Source organism: Gorilla gorilla, chromosome 1 (assembly GCF_029281585.2).
Source record: "Gorilla gorilla gorilla isolate KB3781 chromosome 1, NHGRI_mGorGor1-v2.1_pri, whole genome shotgun sequence".
NCBI lineage: Eukaryota > Metazoa > Chordata > Mammalia > Primates > Hominidae > Gorilla > Gorilla gorilla.
Genome location: NC_073224.2, coordinates 193,334,136 through 193,359,849, shown reverse-complemented (window position 1 = coordinate 193,359,849; position 25,714 = coordinate 193,334,136). Strand labels below are relative to the sequence as shown.

At 51.5% G+C, this 25,714-nt stretch overlaps 2 protein-coding genes and 1 long non-coding RNA gene across 29 annotated transcripts in view; 1 reads left to right on the top strand and 2 right to left on the bottom strand.

Annotated features, from left to right (window-relative positions):
- Positions 1-5,566, bottom strand: KNCN (kinocilin). Its single transcript, XM_004025735.5, has 3 exons — positions 5,416-5,566; positions 3,550-3,624; positions 1-2,179 (listed from the first exon to the last, which is right to left on the bottom strand). Exons 1-3 carry the CDS (start codon positions 5,564-5,566, stop codon positions 2,100-2,102), a joined length of 306 nt encoding a protein of 101 aa, XP_004025784.1. The 3' UTR covers positions 1-2,099.
- LOC115934634 (uncharacterized) lies at positions 4,238-24,587 on the top strand. Its single transcript, XR_004070385.3, has 3 exons — positions 4,238-4,397; positions 12,562-12,679; positions 22,934-24,587. It is a non-coding gene; the product is annotated as an uncharacterized lncRNA (long non-coding RNA).
- Positions 11,766-25,714, bottom strand: part of MKNK1 (MAPK interacting serine/threonine kinase 1) — a 46,511-nt gene continuing 32,562 nt past the window's right edge. For 18 of the 27 annotated variants that reach the window (XM_055347949.2, XM_063699102.1, XM_063699116.1 and 15 more), the window contains 6 exons: positions 22,782-22,837; positions 19,366-19,461; positions 16,980-17,174; positions 15,816-15,980; positions 14,572-14,615; positions 11,766-13,137 (listed from right to left, as the gene is read on the bottom strand). In XM_055347949.2, coding sequence (XP_055203924.1) covers positions 12,912-13,137; positions 14,572-14,615; positions 15,816-15,980; positions 16,980-17,174; positions 19,366-19,461; positions 22,782-22,837 — 782 coding nt within the window. In that variant the 3' untranslated portion in view covers positions 11,766-12,911. The remainder of the gene's footprint in view (positions 13,138-14,571; positions 14,616-15,815; positions 15,981-16,979; positions 17,175-19,365; positions 19,462-22,781; positions 22,838-25,714) is intronic. The other 9 variants (XM_063699115.1, XM_055348024.2, XM_019017958.4 and 6 more) reach the window with 2 other exon arrangements.

Below are 25,714 nucleotides of genomic sequence, written 5' to 3'. Positions count from 1 at the left end.
TATGCTTTCATTCCTTGATTTATTCCACCTGGTCCCCAGCATCTCTCTGCCTGGCCCCGCCAGGCATCGGGGATTCCATAGCCCCACCCTGGGGAGAGCATGGCTGAGAGGGGTTGATGGGCGGGTGGGGAGGGAATCACACTCTCCACAGCTCAGTCTCCACATCCCCCATTCCCACCCCCTCCACCCTGGGGCATCTCTGGGGCACTGAGGTGAAGATAGAAGATGGATAGGAGGAAGGGTCTCCTCATTGGCTGAGGAGGGACCAGCAGCCTGAGATATTGTTGATGATGATGAAGGAAAGGAGAAGGGGCAGGGAATAGGCAGCAGCTGGGTGGAGAGGAGGGCAATTCAAAGAGAGGAAGTTGCTTCTCTCAGCTGAAGGAACCGAAGTCTCTACACCTGGCCAGCATTTGTGGAAGGCAGCCCCTTCATGGAGGTCTGTCGCGCTGTTGTCAGAGAACTGATCCCTGCCACTTGTGCAGAGGACAGCAGAAGATAGAGCCTTGGATAGGGAGAGATAGGAGACCTGGCTGCAGGCCTGGCCCCGTGATCTTTCACCATGGGACTCGATGAGTCCTTTTTCCAGTGGGGCCTCAGCTTTCCCATCTGAGATGGACTCTGCTGCTTCAGAAAACTTTGGTTTTTCCAACATCCACTGGGGTGTCGTCTGGGTGCCTGGCCCTCTGCTCCCACTCTCAAGGGGGGAAATAGACAAAGGCCACTCAGATTGGTCTGTGAAGGAGGGAAACCCTGGGGCTGGGAAGCACAGTGAAGTCAGGGGAGGCTTCTAAGAGGCAGTGCCGTCTCCATTGATCCTGGAAGAAGGACGTGATTTCTAGCTTGTCTTCTGCTCACTAAACCAGGCCAGAGGCCGTATGGAGAGGGTATCTCTGTAGAGGTCAAACAACTCTGCCTGGAGGGTGCAGGTGTGGAGGGAGGAGCAATGTTTTCTGTGAGGCCACACCTGGGCCTCCTTGCTCCAAACTTGCTCTACCCACCGTAGATGGGACTTTGAAGTGGCTTCCCAGGGAAAGCCTAGGGAATTGTTTTTACATTAAATTGAATCCATTAACATTTATTAAGCAGCTACTGGTCTGGTGCTAGACACTAGAGCAGGGGCAACGTTCAGTAGACTTAAGATGGCTTAATAATTGTTTTGTGAAAAGGAAGACTTCAGCCCTGCCTGAAAGGTGGCAAGACAGAGGTTGGCAGAAGAGAATGAGGAGACCATGTGGGTAGGAGATTTTTTGAACGGGGCCTTTAAAAGTGGGGTGTTTGATAGGCAGACAGAAGCAGGGGGGGTCCTGGAGAACACAGGGCAAAGCTTGGAGACAGGAATGTGTTTTGCTTGTTCAGGGAGCAGTGAGAAGATGGGGGGAAGAGAGAAGTCAGATCACGAAAAGCCTTGAGTGGTGGAGTTAAGACACCAAGGGTCTCAGGCCTGGGCTCAGCTGAGAAGTTGCCTCCTCTGACCCCCAGGCAAGGTTGTTTGTACCTGTCCCTTTGTGAGCCCCCCAAATTCCCCCATCTGATTCACTGCTGCTCAAGCCTGTCCCTGAGGAACTGCCAGGAGTTTTGATATTTGGAAAAGAATCTTGTCTAGCCCCTCTATTGGGCTAGTGAGCTCTAGAGCCCCTGGGCTAGACCGTGGGGGTGGAGGGTCCCTGTCTGTGGTTCTTGTGGGCCTGTGGTTCACTTCTGTAGCCGGGTTAGAGCAAGGGACTGGGGCATCCTGGTCATAGTCAGGGCCTTGGACCCCAAATTCCAGAGAAACAAATCAGTAGATTGAACAGGCAACAAAGCTGAGCTGCAGTCCAGAAAGAAAGGCCAGGGCAGGAGACTGAAACATGGGAACCCTGTGGGGGCGTCCGGCGACACCTTGCTCCAGGCCCCAGCCCACACCAGTGGAATCCATTTTGGAGAGGCTTGGCCGGGCGAGTGCAAAAGGCCCCATTCCAGACACTGTTCCCAGCCGCTCTGGGGTCTGCAGGGCCTGGCTTGTCTTCGGTCCGGGTCTTCTAACCCAGGAGGGCACTGAGATAGGGGCAGCAGGCAGGACGAGAGGGCAGGGCATGGGCAGCCGCTCAGACTTTGCCTCAGCATTCCTCAGCCCCCCGGGTCCCCGGCTTCAGCTTCTCCAGGGTCCTGCTCACGGTGGACAGGCTGCTGCGGGCTCCTGGGGGAGAGAACAGGGACGAGGACTGCCTCAGTAGACAGGTCCCCATGGAGTTGTCAGGGTCAGAGGAACTCAAAGGGACCCAAGGCCGGGGTGCCTGGTGACCCCAGGGCAGAGCTGGGATAGAATGGGGAGAGGGGAGCATCCCAGGGGACAGTTTCAGCCCAGTTTAAAGAGGTACCTCCAGTCAGGATGGCTTTCAAGAGGACAGCAGCATAGGCCGGGGGTAGAGGCGGGACCCCGGAGCCCACTGCCTGGTTTGAGCTTTGACTGCCGCACTTCCTGGCTGTGTGGTCTTGGGCATGTCACTAAATCTCCCTGTGCCTCAGTTGCCCCTTATGTAAAATGAAACTAATGATAGTGCTGCCCTCATGTGGTTGTTGTGAGACTTAAAAGAGTGAATAATGAACAGGGCTGGGAACAGTGTCTGGAATGGGGCCTTTCACTGAGTATTAGGCATCCAACCCCTGGTGGCAGAGACTGGGCTGGGACCATCTTTGAGAAACTCCTGCCCTGGAATTTTCCAGGTGTGGGGTGGAAGAATAAGGAGATGCCCAGTTTGGGTTATGAACTTTAAACTGGGGTGGTTAAAGCTAGTACCCAAAGCTGGTACCCATGGGTGCCTCTTTAAACTGGGCTGAAACTGTCCCCTGGCCTGTCCCCCCCCTCCCCATTCTATCCCAGCTATGCCCTGGGCACTGGAAACCCCAGCCTTGGGTCCCTTTGAGTTCCTCTGACCCTGGGGGAGATGGGAGAGGGGAGTGGGAAAATAAACTGAGGCATAGGACCTGGGGGAGGGGAAGGGGCAGGGAGGTGCCCTCATTCCAGTGTCCATGCTGGGCAAGACAGAAGCCCTCAGAGTAAGCAAGAGGAGATCAGTTCAGCTTGGAGCAGCAAGGGTCTGACTGTGCACATGGGGGAACTGCCGGCAGTACCGTCTCCCTGCACTGGGGAAGCCCCTTCAGCATGCCGCTCAAGGCTCCCGGGCCCCATGGAGCTGCTCAGTCAGGGAGGGGAGATGAAAGATGGATTCAGGCTGGGCACGGTGGCTCATGCCTATAATCCCAGCACTTTGGGAGGCCGAGGTGGGTGGATCACCTGAGGTTGGGAGTTCGAGACCAGCCTGACCAACATGGAGAAACCCCGTCTTTACTAAAAATACAAAAATTAGCCAGGCGTGCTGGCACATGTCTGTAATCCCAGCTGCTTGGGAGGCTGAGGCAGGAGAATTGCTTGAACCCAGGAGGTGGAGGTTGCAGTGAGCTGAGATCATGCCATTGTACTCCAGCCTGGGCAACACGAGCAAAACTCTGTCTCAAAAAAAAAAAAAAAAAAAAAGAAAGATGGACTCAGGAATTTCTGGAATTTACCTTCCTTGTTGCCATTAGTGCTGGATCTTCCTTCCCCGTGGTCTGGCCCTGGATGGGGATGGATTCTTAGGCTCCCTGCAGGATGAGACCACCCCAAGCCCCCTGATTACTGAGCCATTCCCCAAATCAAGCCCAGGTTGGGAAGGGAAGTCCTTCTTGCTGTCTAGTCTCCATTCCTGATGCTGTCTTTGCTCCACTGCATTCCTTTAGGTCTCACATGATCTGGGCTGATTTGGGCAGGAGAAAAAGAACTGGGCCCTTGAAGGAGAAAATGGCAGATCTTTTAGGGAGGTGAGGTCCCGGGGAGAACTGGGGCCATGGGAAGCCCCATAGGATTGGTGGAGATGGCAGCCTGTATGTGGGGAGCTGAGATGAGGTGGGAGCTGTGCAGAGGCTGTGGGGTCTTAGGGGAAATAGAGGGTCTTTCATGGGGGCTCAGGGATGGAGAGGGAGTTATTTAGAGATGTTGGAGGCTTTGGGGAGTCATAAAATCTCTCAAGGGAGATGAACTTCCCAGCTCTGAGCTGGTTCAGGCACCTTTGCTGCAGGCTGGATTCTGCCGCTCTGTAGTCATGGCAACGCCTGCACAACACACACACAGCAGCTCTAACACAGACAGCTAGCGCGGTCTCACACATGGGCTCATCCCAGCCACACAGTGGGTCACAGACGAGCACACAAAGGGTCTGGAACAGTCCTTGGCAGAGGGGTCTGCTGGGGTCAGGGAGAGGCCTCACCTATGGTAGGCTGGATGTGGTCCAGGTTGAACCGAGCCTTCAGGAAGGGGTAGGCCAAGATGAGGAACCCTGAGAAGAGACACAGGGGGTTCTGTGATGGGGAGGAGCCTGGTGAGTGTTGAGGCTGTGGGTGGGCTGGGAGCCTGAGGGGTGGTTTGTGAGATATGGGTGTGCATGGGAGGAGCACAGTGTGCAGACTTGGGACTGTGAGTGTGTAAATGTGAGCCTGTGGGTGTGTGCATCTGGGTTGGTGGGGGCAGTGCCTGTTTGGGGAAGAGGCTACAGACTGTGAAGGCCCCAGCTGCCTGGCTCCACCGTTCCTAAGTGAAGAGCAGGTTGCTGGAATGAGCCTGGCTGACACCACCGCTGCGTCTCTGCTGTCCCCACGCTTCCCCAGGGCCCCCAGGGCCGGACTGGGCGCTTGTCCTCAGCATGTTCCTCCCCACCCAGACCTGGGGAGCAGGAGCAGTGGAGCCAGTCCTGCCTTGCCCGCCCCCGCTCCATCCCCCGATGAGCATCTGTGCCAGAACCCGCAGGTGTAGATACCTAAAGCCCCCTAGCCTGATGCTTCTGGTCCTGCCTTTGGCCCGGGTGGGGGCGGGGGCGGGGGCGGGGGGTGGGGTGAGGTGAGGGATGGCATTCAGCGTCACTGCGGGACAATCAGTGGGCCTGGCCCACACAGACAGATGGACACAGATGCTGTGGAGGCAAACAGGGAAAGAAGACGAAACCCTTTTTCTGAGCTGGAGCCTGTCTTGGCTCAGAGAGTCCTCAGGAGCTCTGTCCTTTTACCTGCCGCCATCAACCCCCTGTTCCGCCCAGATAGGCTGATGAATCCCACCACAAATCCAAGAGCCTAGAGCTTGGGGCTGGAGAGCCAGCGGGAGTAGCCAGAAAAGAATGTGACAGCCAGCTCTCCTTTTCTCCTCCCCGTGGCTGGAAGGAGCCCCAGCGCATCGCTCCTCTCCCGCCTGTGCCCCTGATGGCGGCCTTGCTCACACCTCTAGCTTCCATTCTCCCCAGCTGATTCCTGCTGACCCAGCCCTTCCCTGTTCCTTGTTCACCTGACCATGCCCCTGCCCCCACCTCCAGAATCTCCCTTCCCTATCCCAGCCCAGCCCCTGCTCACCCAGAACAGCAGCGCCAATAAAGACACCGCCCATGGCAGCTGCAGCCTTGGATACGGAGATGCCGATAATGATGCTGCCAGCCACCAGCCCGAGAGCCATGCAGGCCAGCTGCAGGCAGCGGAAGTCTCTGCTGCTGATGGGGATGTCCATGCAGGCCCACCTGGGGCACTGCCTCCAGCCGGTGCAGTCTGGCCCCAGAAAAGTCCTGGAAGTTTTTGGGCTCTTGGATGTCTCCTTGTTGGTGCTCCAACTTCAGGGTAGGAGCTTCTGGGCAGTAAGATTATAGGTGGGGAACCCTGGGATTTATCTGCAGTCCTATTCCACTGCTCCACTAGGGGCCCCCCAGTCCCACCTTGACCAGGGATCTGTACGAGGTCACCCAGCTTACTCTTCCTCTCTCAAAGCCCTCTGAAGCTGAAGCCCACCCTTGGGACTCCTGTCTGGCTACATTTCTGCTTTGGCTGCCAGAGTTCTAGGGAGCTGGGCCTGTTCCATAGGATCCTTCCCTGTCAGCCTCCACCCAGGACAGTTCAAGCTCCCCTGCCCAGGACATCCTGCCCCAGCTTCCTAGAGCCACTCACTTGCCACTGAGCCTCAGCCTATGAAAATTTAAAGCAATGAGAGGCAGGGTGAGGGGGGAGTTGGTCCAGCGGCCACAGGCTCCTCAGAGATGTAGGCAGCAGGGAGGTGCTGAGTTATTCATGAGGTTGCAATGTGAGTGGCTGTCTGGGTCCCGGGGCCCAGCGGGCAGTCAGCCCAGGTTCCACTGCTGGTTCCTGAGGGGGAAGACTGAGCTGGTGGCTTTGCATGTCGTTCAGAAGGCAGGGATGTGAGGAGACTCCTGATCACATGCTCAGGGCCCGCTGTGCTGTGCTCTGCCCTTTGGCCTGGAGGTGCACCTGGGGTCTTTGCTTGGAGTCTGAGATAGACACACGGCAGGAGGCCAAGAGACAGGAACTGCACCTGGGATGGAAAGAGGACAGGGAGAGGCATCCCTCCGAGTCTGCTCCCTACCCCTGCCCATCCCATCTCCATCCTGTCCACCTCGGCTCCCAGGTAGGGCTGAGGGCGTCCTAGTTTGAGGCTTGATCTCAGGGGACTCCCTTGTCCTCAGGTGGGCTTGGTACCCACCCCCCTTTTAGTGGCCAGTGGAATGGAGAGTGAACCCTTCTAGCCACCTTGGGGATCCCGACTGGGAGTGACAGGGAAGAGCAGTGGTGGTGCTGGTGTGGGCAGGAGGAAAACACCTAAGGGGTAGGGTAGGGAAGAGGACTTGGTAGGGGCTGGGTGCCGGGAGTGGAAGGCTGGGTCATGGTTGGTGCCTTCCCATCTGCTGAACTGAGCACCTGCACCCAGCCTGTCTGAGTTACTTGCAGGATGCCCCACCCCAAGGCTGGGCAGTGGTAACCAATGCAGCCTAGCCCTGAGCCCTGCCCCAGCCCCCAGTTCCAGCCTTTATCATTCATTGCATTATTTGGCCCTTTATGGATTGGGGACCCCCCAGTCCCAGAATATGGCCCCGGCCTGGCCCTGCACCTGGGCACAATTCCTAGGGTCCCATAATCCTGCTTGGAGTCCCGTCGCCAGCCTCCCTGGCCTCTCTTTGGATGCCCCCTCTCTGCACCGCATCTGCAGTCTCATATTGCCAGGCTCAACTTCTTGTTCCTCCACCTGCCTCCATGGCTGCCCTGTTCTTGTTCTATCTTTTCTGTAGACTGAGAGCCCCTTGAGGGCAGGTTCCAGGAGTGAGCTCCCCAGAATGCTGTGGCTGGGAGGGACCTGAGCTAGGCTTCTGGACATGAGGACAGAGTTCAGGGAGAGGGCTTGGACTGCACAACCACCTCCAGTCATCAAAGAGGAGGGCTGTGGACACAAGGGAACCTCTGTCTCTAACAAGAGGCATTCCTTGTATGTGGAGAAGGGGGCCTGAGAAGGCCCAGGGTTACCTGAGTGGAGCTTCGGCTTATGATGAGTCTGTAGAGAGGGGTGACTGCAGCACACAGATGGGCCCTGGACTGTGTTCCTGTTCCCCACAGAGGGAACACCCCTGGAGGTGGGCATTCCCCAGCCACGGTGCTGCTGCCAGCATCCGCTGTGACTCCTGCCTGGATGAGATCTGATTATTCCTCTAATTAGGCATCAAATCATAGCCCATGTCTCTGTCACACATAATTGATCCCCCACTGACTTAGTTTTAGAAGGAGCCACCAAAATAATTGTCCATGAAACGTGTTCCTTGCTCCTCTCAAAGTCTAAGGCTGAGGGCGACTCTCTCACACCCTCACCAAGGCAGAAGCTCTTGGGGCCACGTTTTCCACCTCGCACTATGGGGCTCGGGCCAGCCATTCCACCTCCCTGAGCCCACTGCCTTGTCTGGTGATGGGGATGGGGGTGGCAGGGGCACCTGTGCACTGCTTCAGGTCTCAGAAAACACTGTGATCTCAAAGGAGAGGCACGTTAAGCCTTTTTCAGTTCCAAGATCACAGAACCAGGGCCGTCCCAGCTCTTCATACAGGTGGGGAATCCAAGACATGGGGAGACAGAGGAATTGCCCCAGAGTCCTCGTGGATTCTGCCTCTCTGGGAAGTACTCTGGCCTATCTGCCCCTGAATTTCAACACTGTCTTAGTTGAGGTGGGAGGAACTGGCAGCCCCACCTTCAGAGGGAGACATTGCGTTAAAAAATTAGTCAAGGGACCAGGCACTGTGGGATTACAATCCCAGCACTTTGGGAGGCTGAGGCGGGAGAATTGCTTGAGGCCAGGAGTTCAAGACGAGCCTGGGAAACATGGTGAAACCCTGTCTCTACAAAAACAAAAATTATCCAGGCACAGTGGTGTGTGCTTGTAGTCCCAGCTACTTGGGAGGCCGAGGTGGGAGGATCGCTTGAGGAGGAGGTTGCAGTGAGCTGCGATCACACCACTGCACTCCAGCCTGGGTGATGGGTGTGAAATCCTGTCTCAAAAAAACAAACAAAACAAAACAATGAAAATCAGTCAAGGCCTGCCTCTTTCCCTCAGGACCAGGAGTGCATCATTAAAGGTTCCCAAAACAGTTGTGATGTAGAGAGGGAGGCCTGCCAATTCTTTTCCTCAGTTTGGGCTATATCATCTCTGAAAAAGAAAATGTATGTGTGTCCTTGAGTGATGTGCTCAGAGCAATAGGTAAATGAGTTCAGGAACCTCTCTGTGAGCCATGCTGAGAGGGAGGCCCAAGGCACCAGGGCTCCATTGCCCCACCAACGCTCCACCCCTCCCAAGAATTGGAGCCTCCCCGCTGAAGCTGGGTGCTCTTGGAGGCCACAGTTCTCAGGCATGGCAAGGCCACGGGCACATTGCTGGATTCCATCACCCAGTCTCTTCTCTCTGTCTCCTGCTGAGGCAAGGGCTGTAGAGTGTCTGCCCATGCTCCTTCCTTCTCAGTGCACCAAGTCCAAGTGTGGCGTGGGGGTGGGGAGGAACAGTGGGCGAAAAGGCCCCAGTTTGGTTTGGTTCTGTTTATTTTCCTTGAGGGGTGAGAACCCTGGAAAAGAGCGTGATTAATTCACCAATCCCCCGGGGGACGGGTAGCTTTCTTGGACCATTTGGAAGCTGAAGTCAGGGAAGTGGCTTCCAAGGCAACTGCTACCATGGCAACAAGCGTGCCAGCCTTTGGGGGACCTTGCTCCTCAGCCCCCTCCAGACCTGAAGCGGCTGGAGTGCTGGCATGGGACCAAGGCACCACTATTCATGGGGCTGGGTGTGGGAGGGCAGTTGGCCAGGAGGGAGGAGGTGCCCCCAGAGCCCAGGCAGGTAGACACACAGGGACAAAAACTGGACGGTCCCTGTGCCCAGAGGCCCTCAGACTGGAGTCCTTAGGATCCAGCTGAATCAGGGCTGGGGCTGGGGCCAAGGCCTGATCACTAGGTTTGAGAAGAGAGACCTGAGGTTTGAGACACTCCAACTGGCTGGGACCAGTGCTCTCCTTCTAGGCCCCGCCCACGCATGAGCTCTGGAGCTGGGGAGCTGCCTTCCATTATCGCAGATCCTATGCCTGGAAGGGGCTCGGGCTCTGTGGTCTGAGCGCCTCCTCAGTGCATCTGCTGGATCTGCCTCTGTCCAGCAGAGCCAGGACTTCCAAGGTCACCAGTGAATAGTGGCAGAGGCAGTACTGGAACCCAGGGCTCTGGTCCCAACTTCAGGCTCTTCCTGTTGTGCCACAGCTGCCACTCTGGGCCAGGGACTGCATCCCGGAGGGGCGGAGCAGCCTGTCCGCCGGAGGATCCCACAGAGGGACAGAGGCCTGGCTCATCTTAAGAGGCCCAGACCTATCTCCACAGCACACAGTGCTTCTGTAGAGTGCTCCCGGAGCCAAGGACCAGGGAGGGCTCGTCTCTAGCACTGGGACCATGAGTTGTGTAATTCTGCCCTGGTAGATAACAGTAAATACAGGAGTTCCCCATTATCCCTCGGGGACACGTTCTAAGGCCCTTGGTGGATGTCTCAAACCGTGGACAGTACCAAACTCTATATATACTATGATTTTTCCTGTACATACATATCTGTGATAAAGTTTAATTTATAAATTAGGTATAGTAAGAGATTAACAAAATAGAGTAATTGTAACAATATATTGTAATAAAAATTATATGGATGTGGTCTCTCAAAATATCCTATTGTGTTGTACTCACCTATTTTGACCACATAATTTGCTTAATTATGGAATTAAGCGAAACTGTGGATCAACGGGGACTACTCGATTAGCTAAAACTATAATAGCTAACATTTATGGAGCACTTACTATGTGGGCCTGGAACTGCTCTCAACACTTTGCATTTATTAATTTGTAACTTTCACAACAGTACCATGAAGTAAGCACTATCATCCCCATTTAGAGTTGAAGAAACTGACTCTCAGAGATTAAGTAACTGGCCCAAGCCCCAGAGCTAGTAAGTGGCAGAGCTGGGATTTGAATGCAGGCAGCACAGCGCTGGGTCCCAAGCCTTCCTGGAGGGAATTCCAGTTCCACCATTCCTAGCTGTATAGCCCTGGGCAAGCTATTTTTCCTTTCTCTGCTTGGTTTTCATGTCAAGTGGGATAAAATAATAGTACCTACCTCAGAGGACTGCTGAGAATTAAATGCTAATGCCCGTAAACTTCTTAGAAAGTACCTGTTACTTAGTAAGTGCATGACAATGCTGGCAAAACCAAGGTCAGCCAAAACCAAGGTCATGGCGTTTAAGCAGAGCCATGCAGGATGAGAGGGGCCTTGCCAGACGGGCCAGGCTGGGGAGGTGGGCTGAGAAAGGGCACAGCTTGAGCCAAGGCACAGATGGGGAGTCGCAGCTGGGCAGGGTGTGGGCCAGGGGTGGAGAATGCCTGACCCAGGAAGCCCCCTTGAAGACACGTTCCTGTTGGGCCTCCCACTAGGCCGGGCTGGGGTTCAGGGTTAGAACTCACATCCTGGTTCTGGGTCTCCAGGGGCTGGGAGTCTGTGGGCCAAAAGGATCAGATTTTGCAGGTCTGTTTTCCTCACCAGGCCCACTCCAGGTAGATGAAAAAGGGATGTGAGGGTGTCAGGGTTACTGTCAAGGGAAGACTGTCAACAAACAGTATGTATCATCAACGGGGAGGCATTCATGGCGTAGGACAGCTGGAGGCCTGGCCCGTCAACTGTCCCAAGTGAAGAGCCCCTAATCCCATCTCCCCTCTCTGCCATCCCGAGGGAGACCAGCTGTCATCAGCACCCAGTCCACTGCCCACTCAGACCTCCCTTGCCACCTCCTTGGGAACTTATAAAGGTCCTTTCCACCCCAGTCCTCTCCTGTCTGGCTCTGATGATCGCCTGGGACAATGGGCACTAAAGTCCTTTGCATGATGTACATGAGGGCTGTGGATAGGAGGTGCCATTTTTCTTTGTTGCATAGTCCCGGGCACATGACACACCCTTGATAAAGGCTTAGTAATGCTTTAGACAGAGGAGAAATTTGTTTCCTGCTTGTGGGCTGCTGGGCACAGAGGACATCTGTTAAAGTACATTCTGGTTTCCTGTGTCATGGTTGCTGACACCACCTCTACCACTTGATGGGGAGATCCTAGAAAGCAGAGGCTGTTTCTCACTCATTTCTGGGTCCTGGCTCAGAAGAAGCAATTGATAAAAGTTTGATGAATTTCATTTCCTCACCTAGGAAAAAAAAAAACAATTTCTCCTTCACTTTGTTTTTTGGGTCAAATATGGTTTTTATTCAGGGGTCCCAATAAGAGATACCTTCTCCCCACCTGGCTGGACTTAGCCCCAGTTTAGAAGGCCAGTCTCCTCCTCAGGTCTGCAGGTAAAAAAAAAAAAAAAAGGACCACCAAATAGGCCACACATAGAATTTCAGTTTTATTAAAATAAGCACAATGTATAAAAGCACCGTGGTGTTGTATAAACGTCTGCCTGACAAATGCAAATCTATTTTATGTAACTCAATAGTTCCACTTATCTGAATGGCTGTACCTTCATGCACACGGGCAGCACATTGCTCAAACAGGGAAGTGAGGCTTCACCCTAGTGTGGCTTCACCTTAGGCACAGAGCTCTATCTAACTGCCCAGATCTGTGCCACCCACACAAGACCTGGGGACACAGCAGCAGACACCGATGCTGTCTCTAAGTTCATCACAGGAACAGCTTAAAATCAGAATAATAGGGAACTGCTGATTAAAACCCAAGTGCATGGACATTCCAGAAAGAAGAGCAAGCCGTTCCACTCTCTGGGAAGTTCATGGGCTTGCAGTGGGAGTTTAAGGTATCATCTTTGCTGGAACAGCATGGTTAAAAACACCAAACTTTTTTTTAAAAAAAACGATACTACTGACTTTAGCAGCAATCACAAACAAAGGGGATGATAAACGAGGGATACATTTCGGTCACAGCAAAGAAAGATTATGTGCTTTTCCGTGCTGCAGACCGGAAGACTGATTTGATTTCCTGAATGAGGAAGGCTCCTTGCCCTTCCCTGAATTGAGGGGATGGCTTTGCTCAGCCAAGGGAGAAGACGGGCAAAGAGGACATCCGGAGGACAGAGGAAGGTGGAAGGACCGCCAGAGGAGGGTGACAGAGCAGAGAGGGAAGAGGCATGTGTCGGCAGCCTCTGTCAACTGATGCTTCTTGCTTCTCCCTGCAGGCTGCAGCCCCAGCCGCCACAGCTACAGCGGTGAGAGCAGGCCGGATCCCAGATCTGCAGGCGGGTGAGCAGGTGGAGCCCAGTGAAGAGATGTTCCTGCTGCAGGCAATTATGCAAAGTGAGAAGTGATTGCTTTCCTTTTCAAAGACAACCCCTTTGGAAAAAGCTTTTTCCTCCAGGACCCTAGGGAAATGGGGGTTGATGGGAACTTCAGGGCCTTCGTAGATGAAAAAGCCTGAATGGAGCCACAGAGCAGAGGCTGCTGCCTGCTCAGCAGACTTTAGCCACACAGGTTTCCAGGGGACAATGCCTGGCCAGGCCTAGGGCCTATAGGGTGTGACTGGAGCATTTCAGAGTGCTGTGGGCGGGCTCCTGTCTTCACCACGGCCTGCCTGGGCCAGGGCCCGTCTCCGGGCCAGGCGTGACTTGCAGGGAGGGGAAAGCTTCATGGAGCAGAGGCCATCAGCTAGTGCCTCTGGCTCCTCTGCTAGTTCGTTCTCTTCGTGCTGAGATAGCTGGCGGTTAAGGGCGATGGCCTCAGCTGCGAAGAGCGTCAGGTCCATTGTGCTGCTGTTCCTGCAGGGCCAGGGGAAAGCACAGAAAAGAGGGTCAGGACTCTAGGGTCAGCCAGGACAGCTCCGGGACACTCCCACTTGCTGCTGTGGCTCTACGCTCCCACCAGATTTCCCAGAGCTGGGATGGGCTGCTCTCTCCAAAGTAGTTCTTGCCTAGGTTTGGAATCTTTCTTGACTGAGGGATTTTAATTTGAGCCCCAAGTACCATCCCTGGACTTGATGGTAGGGGCAAGCTCCCCCTTCTCCTCAGAGCACCCTCCTCTGAGCTCCCACAACTCTACATACAGGTCTACCAGAGGCAGAGACTGGGCACATGAAACACACCTGTCCCTCTCTCTCCCAGCCCGCGTGGGGAAAAAGCTCCCAGAGCAAGGCCTGCGCTGCTTATGCCACGTCCCCAGCACCTAGCTCAGTGCTAGCGTGGACAGGCACTTTGGGTTTGCAGAATAAATCTTCTAAGGCGGATCTGAGGTTTGGCATCTAAAGGCATCTGGAGGCTGCTCTAGAGAGTCAGGTAGGAACCCAAATTGGGCAATAGCAACTGGGTCACACGAATTGCGATTATGGAGGTGTATGACTTCCTTGTGTAGCTCCTAAAAGCTGGCCATGAGGCTGGTGCCAAAAAGGTTTCCCACACTGCTTAGCCCTGGCTCTTTGGGAACAGGGCAGTCCAGCTGTAAAAGGGCTCCAGAGTCAAACAGCCCAGGGCTGCTGCGTGGCCTTAAGCAAGTTAACTTGATTGCCACTCCTCACCTCTCTCATCTAGAACACCTCTCTTAAATTCATTGTGAAGATTATGGATATAATTATATCCAGCCCTTAGCACCACATCTGACATGTGGTAAGGACTTACTATTTTTTTTGAGACAGATGCTTGCTCTGTTGCCCAGGATGGAGTGCAGTGGCGCGATCGCAGCTCACTGCAACCTCCGTCTCCTGGATTCAAGCGATTCTCCTGCCTCAGCCTCCCAAGTAGCTGGCATTACAGCACCTGCCACCATGCCTGGCCATGGTAAGGACTTAATCCTGGTGGCCACTATTATCACTGTCCGTCTAGTACCTTACGTGCCCCTCACTTCTGCTCCTTTCATTAAATACAAGGGCAGAGGGAAGCCTTGTGTGAATAACCCATGGGTAAGGTCTGTCTTTGGGCTGTAAGTTACAGTTCAATGGGCAAAACAGGTTTTTTTTTCCTGCCAACAGTGCTAGGAGGGGCCTTAAGGTGCTGGAGGGCAGAGGAACCAATCTAGGTGAAGGAAGGGAGGGGTGGGAGATAGATCCAGAGTAGAGGAAAAGAGAATGAGGAGGGGAAATGGGCAGGGAGCCCCTTTGGAGAAAGCTACCTGAGCCTAGAGATGGGCTCCCCCGGCCCCCACCCCCATGGTGGCTGAGAGCTTGAGGAAGAGCATGGCGTGGGGGTGGTCAGAGCATTTACCTCTGGAGGACTTGCGGCGTGGGGAGTCCCTTTTCTGGAGCTTGCTAGAATGGGAAGGACAGATGTGTAGGTAAAGCACTGCTCCCTCCTTTCAAGAACTGCCCCACCCAAGCCAGCAGTGGGTAGGTTACTATAGGCTGCTGGCGCAGCACAGGGAAATGGCTATGCTTGCTTGCAGGGTCAGGCCTCCCAAGCAGAGAGCAAGAAAGGTACAATCTGCAGCCGCAGCCCCCAACATAGCTGCTTCTGCATGGAGAGCCCCTCTTTCCCTTTGCCTGGCAAAGTCCTAATCATCCCCCAGGACCCAGGTCAAGGGTCACTTCCCCTGTGACGCACATTTCCCCTTCCCTGCCACCTTCCTGCCTCAGTCTCAGGCCCGGCGTGGGGAGTGGGGTCCTGCTCCCTTTGTGCCCCTAGCACTTTTCAGAAGCCTTTATCATGCTGTAACTTATCCCCTTGTCTACTTCTCTCCACTAGAGCACAGAGACAGGGACTGGGTCTCACTTGTCCCTCTGGCATGTGGTAGGTGCTCACTTACGGGTCTGGGAATGAGCCAGTTAGACACTCAAACTGAGTCCCCATCCGTAACATAGGATGGCAATGCTTGCCTCCTTCCACTGGTAGGGTCACTGAGGCTGGCCAGGGCCTGGCACACCAAGGAGACCAGTAAGTCATGGGAGCATCTGGCAGACCCCTTGGAGGGCAGAGGTCAGGTATTGTGAGTAGCCAAGGAGGATTTTTAAAAATGTTTTCTAGTGAAGACATGAATTCTAAGCTTAGGGAAAAAATACGATCACTTGCCTTTCAGGCCAGCTGTACCCAGACTCCCAGACCATGAGGAGAACCTATGTGCCCCAACTCGGCCACACAACAATCAGCGCAGCACGGCCTTGCTCACTTCTGGGTGCTCTCAGCTAATGATGCTTCTATATAAGAGGAGGATGCTACAGACTTCAAATGACAATAGGATGCTTGCGGGGCTGGGTGCATGTACCAAATCCCCAGAGGACTCTGCTGAGGCTTAGTCTGTGGCCAAGTTTACAGCCAACTCTATGGCCTATAAGGGGCTCAATCTGGGGTAACAGGAGGAGTCGATTCACTCTACACACTCAGGGATAGACGCTGTCCTCTTCAGCTGCACCAGCCACAAGGCTGGTGCTCAGCACTTGCTGGCATGACAGCTTCCTTGTGGCCATGCCACAGGCCTGAAGTGGTGGAAAACACCCCTCCCTGGAGTCACTCACCCCCTGCACCCATGGGTGCTGCAGAACTTGGGCGGCGCTAAGTCTCTGCTTTGCATCTCGCACCAGGAGCTTGGAGATGAGGTCTTTGGCCTCACTGGAGATGTGTGCCCAGTCCTTGTCAGGAAACTCATACTTGCCTTCCTGGATGCTTTCAAACAGCTTGTTCTAGGTACAAAAGATTCCTCCTGAGGCCATACTGCCAGGGATGGGCAGGATGTGCCTGTCATTGTTTTGATCAACCGGCTTCAATTGATCTCAGCTGTAGCTGCAGCTCATGGCTTGGGGATGCCACAGACTGGGGCCAATTCCCAGACTCACCCCGCACTGTCCCCTAGATGATCAAACTATATAGAATGCCCTTGGCAGGCCAGGATGGCTATGCCCTTGGTGGGCTGGATGGGTGATGAGTGGAGATCGCCCATAGAACAAAGCCCAAATTCCTTGGCTCTTCCTAGAGGACTCTCTGTGAACCTCTCAGGCCTTATCTCCCACTACCACCAACCTACTACTCCACTCTTCCTTCCTAGACACTCCAGCTATTTCATGTGCCCACATCTATGCCCGTACTGTTCCTTCTACTTGTGATTCTTGTCCCTCTTCCCCAGGGCAGGATGCACCCTTTAAGAGTCAGTTCAGGGCTGGGCGCGGTGGCTCACGCCTGTAATCCCAGCACTTTGGGAGGCCGAGGCGGGAGGATCACAAGGTCAGGAGATTGAGACCATCCTGGCTAACATAATGAAACCCCGTCTCTACTGAAAATATAAAAAATTAGCCAGACGTGGTGGCCGGCGCCTGTAGTCCCAGCTACTCGGGAGGCCTAAGGCAGGAGAATCGCTTGAACCCAGGAGGCAGAGGTTGCAGTGAGTCGAGATCGTGCCATTGCACTCCAGCCTGGGCGACAGAGCGAGACTCCATCTCAAAAAAAAAAAAAAAAAAGAGTCAGTTCAGGCATGATCTTCTAACAATCCTGCCCTGAACTCCCAGCTGGACGGAGTGTCTGATTATCTCTATTTTACCTTGTGGCCACCGTGACAGGAGGGGGAGAGGGCGCTATGAGCCCCCATCCCGATCAGGAACGCTCTCCCAGCCCAGTCCTGCTTGGCATCCCCCAACCACACTGACCCCTAGCAGGGTCTACGCAGTGCTCCCTGGGGCCGCACTCACCTGGCACACCCTGCAGACCTCGCCCCGGTCCCAGCCACAGTCGGCCCCGCAGTGACCCACGAAGGGCGGGTAGCCACTCAGCATGATGTAGAGGACCACGCCCAGGCTCCACAGGTCACAGCGCTTGTCGTAGAATGTGGCCTGGTCCGTGAAGACCTCCACTACCTCAGGGGCCATGTATTCTGCAGAGCCACACTGTGGGGGCCAGGGTTGGGAGAGGGGGAGATGGCAGAGAACAGAGAGGCTTAGTTACAGCAGAGGGGATGGCAGAGAGCAGACTGTGATGGGACTGGAGCAGGAGGCTGGAAGGATGGGATACAGAGCAGGAAGTCATCAGGAAGGCCAGCCAGTGAGCCGCCTGATGCCACCAAGGCATCTGCAGACTGAGCTCCATCATTCTCCATCATCCAGAGGAGCAGTTCAGGTCACCTTATCCTTCCAGTTCCTCCTCCAGTAGGCAAAGACCCTTGGCCAAGAAGTTCCAGGAATCTCCCCCTGCCTCAGCTTCCTATAAACAGATATTTCATGTACAGGTACTTAAATGCACCAAGAATATGGCTCTGGGAAGGAGATCCAGTTCCACACAGCAAGATTTCTTAAAGTGAATCCTGTCGTGCTCCCCTGCTAGCTCAGAGCAGGAAGTGTAACAATTAAGAGACCGTCAAAGCTACAAAGCTCTTAGAACAAATCCAACCTTCCCACCCCTCCCATTTATAGATGGCAAGGGCAAGGCCAAGAACGGGACAGGGATCTGTTTGAGCACATCAATGGCAGCCCTAGGACCAGAATCCAATATTCCTTTCTCTCACCCTTGTGTAGAAAACAGCTGATAGGAATAAAACACGTTCTTTTTGCTCCACTCTTCATTATTTCAGGCTCACCAAGAAACAACCACCTCCCGCCTCCACACACCCTGCAAAACTAATTTGACTGAAAGATGGTAACTGTTCTCAAGAGAGGATATTTTCTTTGTTATTGTCAATTAGAATTAATGACTTTGAAAACAAGGTAGTCCAGTGTGTTAGAAGCTAATAAAGGAACATTCCTGATAATGTTGTTTAGAATAAGATACAACACAGGCATATTAAATATGCCCTTAAAGGGCATGTCTTAAAAGCGTTATTAGGGGCCGGGCGTGGTGGCTCACGCCTGTAATCCCAGCACTTTGGGAGGCTGAGGCGGGCGGATCACAAGGTCAGAAGATCGAGACCATCCTGGCTAACATGGTGAAACCCTGTCTCTACTAAAAATACAAAAAATTAGCCGGGCGTGGTGGCAGGCGCCTGTAGTCCCAGCTACTCGGGAGGCTGAGGCAGCAGGATGGCGTGAACCCAGGAGGCAGAGCTTGCAGTGAGCCGAGATCACGCCACTGCATTCCAGCCTGGGCAACAGAGCGAGACTCTGTCTCAAAAAAAAAAAAAAAAAAAAAAAGGGTTATTAGGAAAATTTACTTGTGAAGCATACAAATCTCAAAAGAATCATACTCTATTAGTTATACAAGAGATGTTTTAGGAAGAAGTAGCTCCAAGCAGCACCATCTGGTCATGAAATGTGAAATCAGAGAAGCAAACAGGCTAACTTGGCCAGGCGATCCCATGTGCATATAGCCTGAGACCTCACAGTTCCCACCACAGAGAGACTATCCTGTCCAGTCAGGGAGAACAGCTCTCCATCCCCCATCACAAGGCGGCTGCGCTGTGCCTTCAGCAGTGGGAATAGGACTTACAGAACTACCCAAATGCTCATATGCAAAAGGGCTGGCCTGGGAGTAGGGTCCATTTTCACCTGGGTCAGGAGTCAGGGCTCAGCCTGTGTTTTTTTGTTTTGTTTTGTTTTTTTTTTTTGAGACGGAGTTTCACTCTTGTTGCCCAGGCTGGAGTGCAATGGTGCTATCTCGGCTCACTGCAACCTCCGCCCCTCAAGCGATTCTCCTGCCTCAGCCTCCCAAGTAGCTGGGATTACAGATGCGCGCCACCATGCCTGGCTAATTTTGTATTTTCAGTACAATGGGGTTTCTCCATGTTGGTCAGGCTGGTCTCAAACTCCTGACCTCAGGTGATCTGCCTGCCTCAGCCTCCTAAAGTGCTAGGATTACAGGCATGAGCCACTGCAAACGGCCAGCCTCTGCTTATAGATATAATTTGTCTCTTCATCAGCAGAGAGGACCCACCCCAAACTAACAGTCCAAGTGTCAGTTTCGTTAGCAACTAAGGGGTCAGGGGAGGCTTGAGAGCCACGAACACAGAGCAGCAAGCAAAATGATCACTCAGGCAGCAGGAAGATAGGTCCACTTGGTTTTCCATCCTTAACCCTCTGTTCTGGACCTCCCAGCTCTGGATCAGGGAAACACTCCAAATACTTAGGAGCCCAGAGGAAGCATACGTACTGGGGTGGTCAGCTCTGGTGTGGTTATGGGGGTACAGGAGTTGTTCAGTTTCATCCCACTGCCCAAGTCAAAGTCACAGATTTTCACTGGAGACACCTGAAAAGGAAAACAGAAGACAGGGTCACAGATATAAGAAACTATGGGGCAAGAGGAGCCAGGCATGGCTGTACAGGTGCATGGCTCCGTGGCTGTCACTCCGCAGCTGGTTTTATCAGGTCATGTTTGCTCTCCGGAGGTTAACAAGAAGTCCCCTGAGGATTTCTTCCCAAGTGTCTTATTCCCTGAGCTCTCTTATTTCCCAACTAAGGGAAAAATGGGTGGACTATTTGGTGTCAGATTATTGTGAACTCAGACTAAAGGAAGTATGGAACTCTTGCTGGCAAATGATGGTACAGGTTGCAGCACAGCAGCTAGGGAAGTTACTGTGTACTCCTGAGAGACAAGACTTCTTGCAGCCCATTCAGTGGAGTGCAAAGGAGCGTGCAGTAAAACCTCTGACCGCCTCAGGTGGCTTAGGGTGACCAACTTGTCTTGGGTGGCTTTCTTGGGACTTGATCAGTTTAAACACGGAAAGTCCTGCATTCCAGGAAACCCCTCAAGCCTGGGAAAACTGGGATGGTTGGTCACCGTAGGTGGCATCAACACAGTAACCAACTCCACCAGAACTGGATGCTGTGCCTGAGACCACAGACAGGTGCCTCATCTCTGGAGCCAACCAGGAGGGCAGTTTGGGTGCACACATGAGAATGGATGAGAATGGCCTACATGGCATGTAAGCAGCACAGCGAGTGAACTAAATGCTGGTTCTCTGAGACCCATGTCCTCGCCGGGAAGCCTGGGCAAGTCCCTCGACTTCTTTCTCTCCTTCCTTCCTCCCTCCCCTTTTCTCTATTTTTTCTTCTTTTCTTTTTCATTTAGCCTCTTATTAGTGGTAAAATATAAAGCATAAAATATGAGATTTTAGCCATTTTTAAGTAGACAGTTTAGTGGCATTAATTAAGTACATTCACACGGTTGTGCAACCATCACCACGATCTGTTTCTAAAACTTTTCCATCACTCCAAACAGAAACTCTATACACATTAAGCAATAACTCCCGTTCTTTCTTCCCCTAGCCCTGGGTAACTTCCAATCTGACTTTATTAATTAAGACTTTCTGTCTTTATTAATTTGCCCATTCCAGATATTTCATATAAGTAGATTTACACAATATTTGTCCTGTTATGTTTTGCTTATTTCACTTAGCATAATGTTTTCAAGGTTCATTCATGTTGCAGCATGTATCAAAACCTCATTCCATTTTATGGCTGACTAGTATTCCATTGAATGTATGTACCACATTTTGTTTATCTGTTCAGCTGCTAATGACCACTTGAGTTGTCTCTACCTTTTTGGCTGTTGTGAACAATGCTGTAATGAATACTGCTATACAAGTATCTGTTTTCAATTGTTTTGGGTAATACCTAGGAGTGGAATTGCTGGGTCATATGGTAATTCTGTGTTTAGCCTTTGAGGAACCGCCAAACTTTTCCACAGAAGCTGCACCATTATATAATCTCACCAGCAATGTATGAGGGTTACGATTTCTCCATAACCGTAACAACACTTACTATTTTCCATTTTTTAAATTACAGCCTACCTAGTAGTATGTGGTGGTATCTCATTGTGGTTTTGACTTGCATTTCCCTAATGACTAAGGATGTTGAGCATCTTTTCATGTACTTGTTGGACATTTGTGTACCTTATTTGGAGAAATGTCTGTTCAAGTCCTGTGTCCATTTTTAAATTGGTTTGTCTTTTTGTTGTAGAGTTTTAGGAATCCTTTATATATTTTGGATATTAAACCTTGACCAGATATATGATCTGCAAATATTTTCTCACATTCTGTAGACTGTCTTTTCACTTTCTTGATAGATAATGTCCTTTGAAACTTACCCTCTCTTTTTCTTAAGAGACAGGGGTCTCACTATATCACTCAGGCTGGCCTCAAACTCCAGGCTCAAGCAATTCTCCCACCTCAGCCTCCTGAGTAGCTGGGACTACAGGCATGCAACCGCTGTGACCAGCTAATTTTTAAAATTTTTGTGGAGATGGGGTCTCGCTTTGTTGCCCAGGCTGTTCTTAAGCTCCTGGCCTCAAGGGATCCTCCCGCCTCAGCCTCCCAAAGTGTTGGGATTATAGGCGTGAGTCACTGCCTGGTCCCAATTATTCCTCTCTTTCTCCTTCCCCCCTTTTGCCTTGCCTTTCCTCACATTCTTGTTTTGAGACAGAGTCTCTGCTGCCCAGGCTGGAGTGCAGTGGTGCAATCATGGCTCACTGGCTATACATGTTTCCTAACTTGAGTTTCAGTTTCCTCGTCCATAAAATGAAGGTAATAACAGTATCTACCTCATGATATTTCATAAACACTAAATAAATATAAGTGCCTGGCACAATGTATGCACTCAAGAAGTGTTCACTGTAATTATTAGTAGTAATCATCATCATAATGATAAATTATAAAGGTCTACGACAGAACCAGTGACAGAAGTCACAAGATCTTATTTGAGCGAATCCATTATTATTCCCCATAAAAGAGTTGTGAGTAGCAGACTGACTCATTCATTCAAGGCCACCCCTTATTTAGGAGCCACGGCTTCATCCAGACCACAATATATATGCTCTTGAATACACACATGTATATACACGCAGAGCTGTGAACGTGGGCCCCAACACCACAGGGCCTAAATCTCTCCTAATAAACACAGAATTTGTCAAATTCATACACTTCTGTTTACTTAAAGAGATCTGCTTCACATAAGATTAAGTTGTTTGGCTGGGCGTGGTGGCTCACGTTTGTAATCCCAGTACTTTGGAAAGCCAAGGCAGGTGGATTGCTTGAGCTCAGGAGTTCGAGACCAGCCTGGCCAACATGGTGAAACCCCTGTCTCTACTAAAAATACAAAAATTAGCCAGGTGTGGTGGCACATGCCTGTTGTCTCAGCTACTTGGGGAGCTGAGGTGGGAGGACCACTTGAGCCTGGGAAGTCGAGGCTGCAGTGAGCTGTGATCATGCCACTGCATTCCAGCTTGGGTGGCAAAGTGAGACCCCGTCTCAAAAAAAAAAAAAAGTATTTACGACTTCCATCAACTGATATAAAGATAGGTGCATTGGACTAGAAAATATTAATTTTGTGCAGGTCTTATATATTTTCCAAACTCTCAGGCTTACATCAATCACACTGATGATCAAGAGTGAAGAAAGGACGAGGATGGGCAGAAACATCACACAGTAAGTGTAACATTCTCACATGTCCAAGACGATCAGTTCAAGTTGGTGTCTGAGGCCAACGGAACTGCTAACAATCCATCCTGAAAGCAAGGGTGGCTTCCTCGGTAAGTATGAACTATAACATTCCAAATCAGGCCCAAAGTACCTTTTCTGGAGATTCACACAATATATTTTCTGGTTTCAGATCACGATGAGCAATGCCTGACATGACAAAGAGCAAAAAAATGGTTAACATATGCACATAATTATCAAACATTCCACACACAATTAATTTTTTCCAAATGCTGTTGTTCGCAGATTAATTCCCAATTATGGTACATTAAAAAATCAACGAGCTGCAGGAGGCAGAAGTAACCAGCGACACAAACCAAAAGCACAGTTGATTCTGCGGGTTCTTTTGAAGAGGAGGCTTTAGAAGTCTGGCAGGGATAAGAAGGGCTAAATGAATCCCAGCCAGCCTACCCCTCAGTACCACAGTGACCACCAAGAAGAAGGCCTAATGCAGAGCAGAGCAGAGAGCTCTGCAAACGGCAATGCTTGGACCAGCAATGCAGAAATAATTAGTGCCTTGTTTAAGAGCATCTCAGGGGGCTTAACTGCTCTACCTCATTTCTTCTTGTGTGGCCGATTTAAAAAAAAAATTCCTTCAGTGCGACTGTCTGAATGTTCAGAGGAGCAAGTGCTAGTTACCAAATCTCCCAAAGTGACCTATTCCCTTCTCACCTGCTTTGCATGTCCAAGGCAGCCCTGCCAGCAGCAGAGCAAAGACCGCTTTGGCACCAGGATGCTATTATTTTTGTTTTTTAAAATAGAGATGGAGTCTCGCTATAGCCAGGCTGTTCTTGAAATCCTGGCCTTAAGCAATCCTCCTCCCTTGGCCTCCCTAAGCATGGGGATTACAGGTGTGAGCCACCTCGCTAGGCCCACCGAGGGTTGCTGTTTTTAAGAGAAAACCTCTGCACTTTGGCCAGGCCTCCTGAAGGCGACTGGAGATAGCAGCTTAGCCCATGAGGGGTTAACCTGCTGACCTGGCCAAGAAGGCACCTCCGGGAGAGCCCTCTTCTAACCAAAGAAAGGGACAAAGAACTAACTCAGGGTCATGGTGTTTTGGTGGAGGACACAGAAACCTCCCTTTCGTCTTTCCTTCCACAGCACATGCAGCACAGAGACAGGGCTGGAAAGCTGAGCAAGAGTCAGAGCTACAGTTGTAAGTATTGGAAAGCGGCAGCGGATTCTCGGGGTGATGGGAAAAGCAAAATCTGCTTCACTAAAACTCCCTCGGTGATCAACTTTTTCAGCAGTCCTCCAATTCCCGACTAGAAGGCAAAAGCCTGGCCCAGGCCACGGGAGGCACTTCACTAAAGAAGAAAAACCTGAGCTCCAGCAAGCTCAGTAACTTCATCAGTCACCTAATTGAATGAGAACCCAGAGCAACTCAGTCCAGGCTGCACAAATTGAGTAGCACTGCTCTGCAGCTCGCTGCACTAAAAGTGAAAGATATTTTCCATTACAGCAAGTGCTCCCACAGAAGGATCACGAGCCACACATGGAGACTTACTCTCCAAATAGGCGCCCATGGCCCAGTCGTCCCTTAGCCTAAGAACTCAGAGAGCCAGGCTGTAATAATGGGACTGCCGTGTGAGCACGGCAGCCATCGAGCTGCTCCGGTTCATTTCCCAGAGGTTGAGCTGCAGTGTGTCCAGTATTTAAAAGTATGGAACTTGTTTCAGGGCTGACCCATTCTTGCCCAATTCATCTTCCCCGTGTGAAGTTATTTAGCAAACAGCGAAGTTCAGCTGGAAATCGTTTTTCATCCCCTCCAACTTCTAGTCACATGGGCAGCTGGCCAGCTACATGTTAACAAGCGCCTCAGAACTCCTAAGACACCACCGGCCTCTGTTCCCTTCAGTGCATTCTTGTAAATAAATAAATAATAAAACCTGCCTTTACCACTCCCTCCAAGGTGTGGATCTTGTAAAAAGCGTGACCCAGTTTTGCAATCTACAGAGGCAGCTTGGGGAGCAGTTGTAAATCTTTGTCAGGCAGGTGTTACCACTATGCATCCCAGCTTTCAGAAACAGAGCTGATGCTATTCATCATGCTGCGGAAGGTACAGACACCCCCTTCTAGTTTTCATCCTAGGTGCAAGTCAGGGCCCCAACATGGGCACTGTCAGTATGCAGACCTCTTTCAGCCACTGGAGGAGGGAGGTGGGGTCAATGAACCTGAACCTCCTGGACACGTGCCACACTGGTCTGCACCGGATTGTGGGCACCAGGTGGGATGTGTGAGTGGCATGCCTACCACTGGTCCCGGGCACCCACAACCAACGTGGCTGGCCAACATCTGCAACAGCAGAGGGGGCAGACCTAAGTCACAAGTTATTCATTTCACTCCCACCCCCACCAGGCAGAATGCTTTAAGGGAATTAATATTAGGAATAAAAATGCTTTCTTCCTGGTGGGAGGTGAGGATGGAGGAAATCGTTATTTATTGAAGAACTATGACATACCAGGAACTATGCTCCATCTATGCTGCACATATACAATACAAACACAAGATATACATTTTTCATCTATAAAAGGCTTAGAATAGTGCCTAGCACATACCAAGTGCTATATAGTGTTAACTACAGTCGATGATGTTATTATCTCAAATTCTCACCATAGGGTAGGCGTTATTACTGAGAGAACACATAGCTAGAAGAAAAGTGAAACCAGAATTCATTTTTTCCAGGGTACTGCTGTTAGGCAAATTAAAAAAAAAGTATGTAATAGTCAAACGGATTTATGGAAATGTAAAAACAATTTGTGGAAAGATTTAATTCACTACAAGAGTTCCTGAATAATCAGTCATAGGAAAGGGGCTGTAACCTGAAGTATAAATCAAATACCAATGTGCTCTTCAACAGATACCTCAAATGTACATGTTAATAGAAAAGTATAAGCTGGGCACAGTGACTCACACCTGTAATCCCAGCACTTTGGGAGGTTGAGGCAGGAGGATCGCTTGAGCCCAGGAGTTTGAGACCAGCCTGGGCAACAGAGGGAGACCCCATCTCTACAAAAAAAATACAAA

Excerpts from the sequence above, each read along its gene's own strand:
- KNCN (XM_004025735.5), bottom strand. The coding sequence starts at position 5,566 with ATGGACATCCCCATCAGCAGCAGAGACTTCCGCTGCCTGCAGCTGGCC. Across the intron at positions 3,625-5,415 it reads TATTGGCGCTGCTGTTCTGG|GGAGCCTAAGAATCCATCCC; the intron begins GTGAGCAGGGGC and ends CTCATCCTGCAG. Across the intron at positions 2,180-3,549 it reads CACTAATGGCAACAAGGAAG|GAGCCCGCAGCAGCCTGTCC; the intron begins GTAAATTCCAGA and ends TCTCTCCCCCAG.